At 38.5% G+C, this 2,098-nt stretch overlaps 1 protein-coding gene across 1 annotated transcript; it reads right to left on the bottom strand.

The window, feature by feature from the left end:
• Positions 1–1,070: 1,070 nt before the first annotated feature.
• On the bottom strand, positions 1,071–1,897 carry LOC107841372. Its single transcript, XM_016685317.2, has 2 exons — positions 1,528–1,897; positions 1,071–1,210 (listed from the first exon to the last, which is right to left on the bottom strand). The coding sequence occupies exons 1-2, from the start codon at positions 1,895–1,897 to the stop codon at positions 1,071–1,073; spliced, it is 510 nt and encodes a 169-aa protein (XP_016540803.2).
• Between the last annotated feature and the right edge of the window lie 201 nt (positions 1,898–2,098).

Genomic DNA, 2,098 nt, shown 5'->3' with positions numbered 1-2,098 from the left:
GCGATGGTCCACCGGTCTGACTGTCAGCCTTAACCAGTAAGTCGATTATTTCAGAGGCTTGTGATGATTGATCTGGCGGTCCGTCGGGTGACTGACAATCCTCCAAGTCATCCATCGCACCTTATCCAGTGAAAACATTTTTGGGGCTATTATGCTGGTTTAACTGGCGATCTGTCGAAAGTCCGATAGTCAGCCAAGTCGACCATCAGTAACCCTTTTTAGTTTCAGACTTCACTTTGGCATTTTTTCGAACACCTGGTATATATCATTAGAATTTTAACATCACAATGACATCAATTCTTTACTTAAGTGAAAATTTTTCTACTTTAAACAATTGGGTCACTCAGACTTCGCCCAAAACATAGTATACCAGGGTTCAACACTTAAAATATCAACAAGGCAAGAGAGGAACACAAGATAAATTTTTTTTCCTATCACACACAACTGATTTACTCTCTATTTTACAATTCAAAGAATAAAGAAAAAGATTATGATCATACCTTGCTTTTGCAGTAACTTCACTCTACTCACTTGCAACTTCAGAGAGTAAAAATAACTTAAGACTTTTATCAATGATTACTACTTTGGTTGTGATGAAGAGAAGAGAAGAATGAGTTTGTTTAAATAAGGAGAAAAGGAGAGGAGGAGTCCTAGAAAGAAGTAACTGATTCTAAATTCTATGAATTCAGAGGGAGTTAAACAGTTTCAAAATTTGAAAAGGTATCAACGTCTGTAACCATTTTCTCTTATCGGTTTAAAATAAAATTGGGTCAGGTTCTTGAGGTTTAAATAATCTTTCAGAACAGCCCAAATTGACCCACATTTAGGGTTTCATTAATGGCCTACTTGACGGTCTTTCAGATGTCCGATGGTCCGTTAGGGTGGCCGTCGCATCTTACCAGAGACCAGGAATTTATGCATTATTGCGACGAATAAAGTGATGGTCCATCAGTGTTGCGAAGGTCCATCAAACTATCCGTTGATACATTCCAGTGAGTTAGAATTTTAGATTCAATACGACCGAGGCAACGACGATCCATCGAGGCAGCGACGGTCCACCAGCTCGACCGTCAAGCCATATCCAAAATGTCTAAATTTTCACATGGCTTCGACAGTTTATGCAACGGTCCTTCGTGATCCTGATGGTCCATCTGTATTCCCATCAACCCATTTTTAACTGTAGAACTCCTTTTCTTCTGAATTTTTAACCCTGAATACTTCATAAACACATCAGATTGCAAAAAACAACAAATAAATTCTAACTACGATTACAATAACACTAGGTGGGTTGCCTCCTACTTGCGCCTGATTTAATGTCGTGGCACAACACAGTTATCTTGATTACTTAGACTTCATCGAGATAGATAATAGCTATGCACTTTTTTGAGTCCACTTGACTGATACACAACTTCAGTCATTGCCCATTCACTTTGAAGACACTTCCATCTTCATTTGCAAGTTCAACTACTCCAGACGAGTAGACTTGATTAACTTGGAATCGGTCCGACCATTTTGATTTAAGCTTACTTGGAAACAGTTTGAGTTTGCAGTTGAAGAGAAGCACCCAATCGCCCTTTAGAAATTCTCTTTTTACAATCCTTCGGTCGTGGTACTTCTTCATCTTCTCTTTATAAAGATCTTCCCTTTCATACACACTGAGACAAAACTCATCTATCTCATTCAGCTGCCTCAATCTTAATTCTGTTGCCTCGTTCCAATTCAAGTTTAGCCTCCTAAGTGCCCACAACACCTTATACTCTAATTCAATTGGCAAATGATATGCCTTGCCATAAACCAATTGGTACGGTGACATACTGATGGGTGTATTAAAAACTATTCTATATGCCCATAAGGCATCATCAAGCTTCCAAGACCAGTCTTGTCTTCTTACATTCATTTTCTTAGAAAGTATGGCTTTGATCTCTCTATTCAAAATCTCTACTTGCCCATTAGTTTATGGGTGGTAAGGAGTTGCTACCTAATGTTGCTTAACACCATACTTTGGTGAGGTAGCTTAAAATACACGATTAAAAAAGTGAGACCCACAGTCGCTTATGATGGTGCGAGGCTCTCTAAATTGATAGAAATATTCTTTTTA

Source organism: Capsicum annuum, chromosome 9, assembly GCF_002878395.1.
Source record: "Capsicum annuum cultivar UCD-10X-F1 chromosome 9, UCD10Xv1.1, whole genome shotgun sequence".
In the NCBI taxonomy this organism is placed as follows: domain Eukaryota; kingdom Viridiplantae; phylum Streptophyta; class Magnoliopsida; order Solanales; family Solanaceae; genus Capsicum; species Capsicum annuum.
The sequence above is the reverse complement of the archived record's forward strand: the minus strand, read 5'-3'. Positions and strand labels throughout refer to the sequence as shown.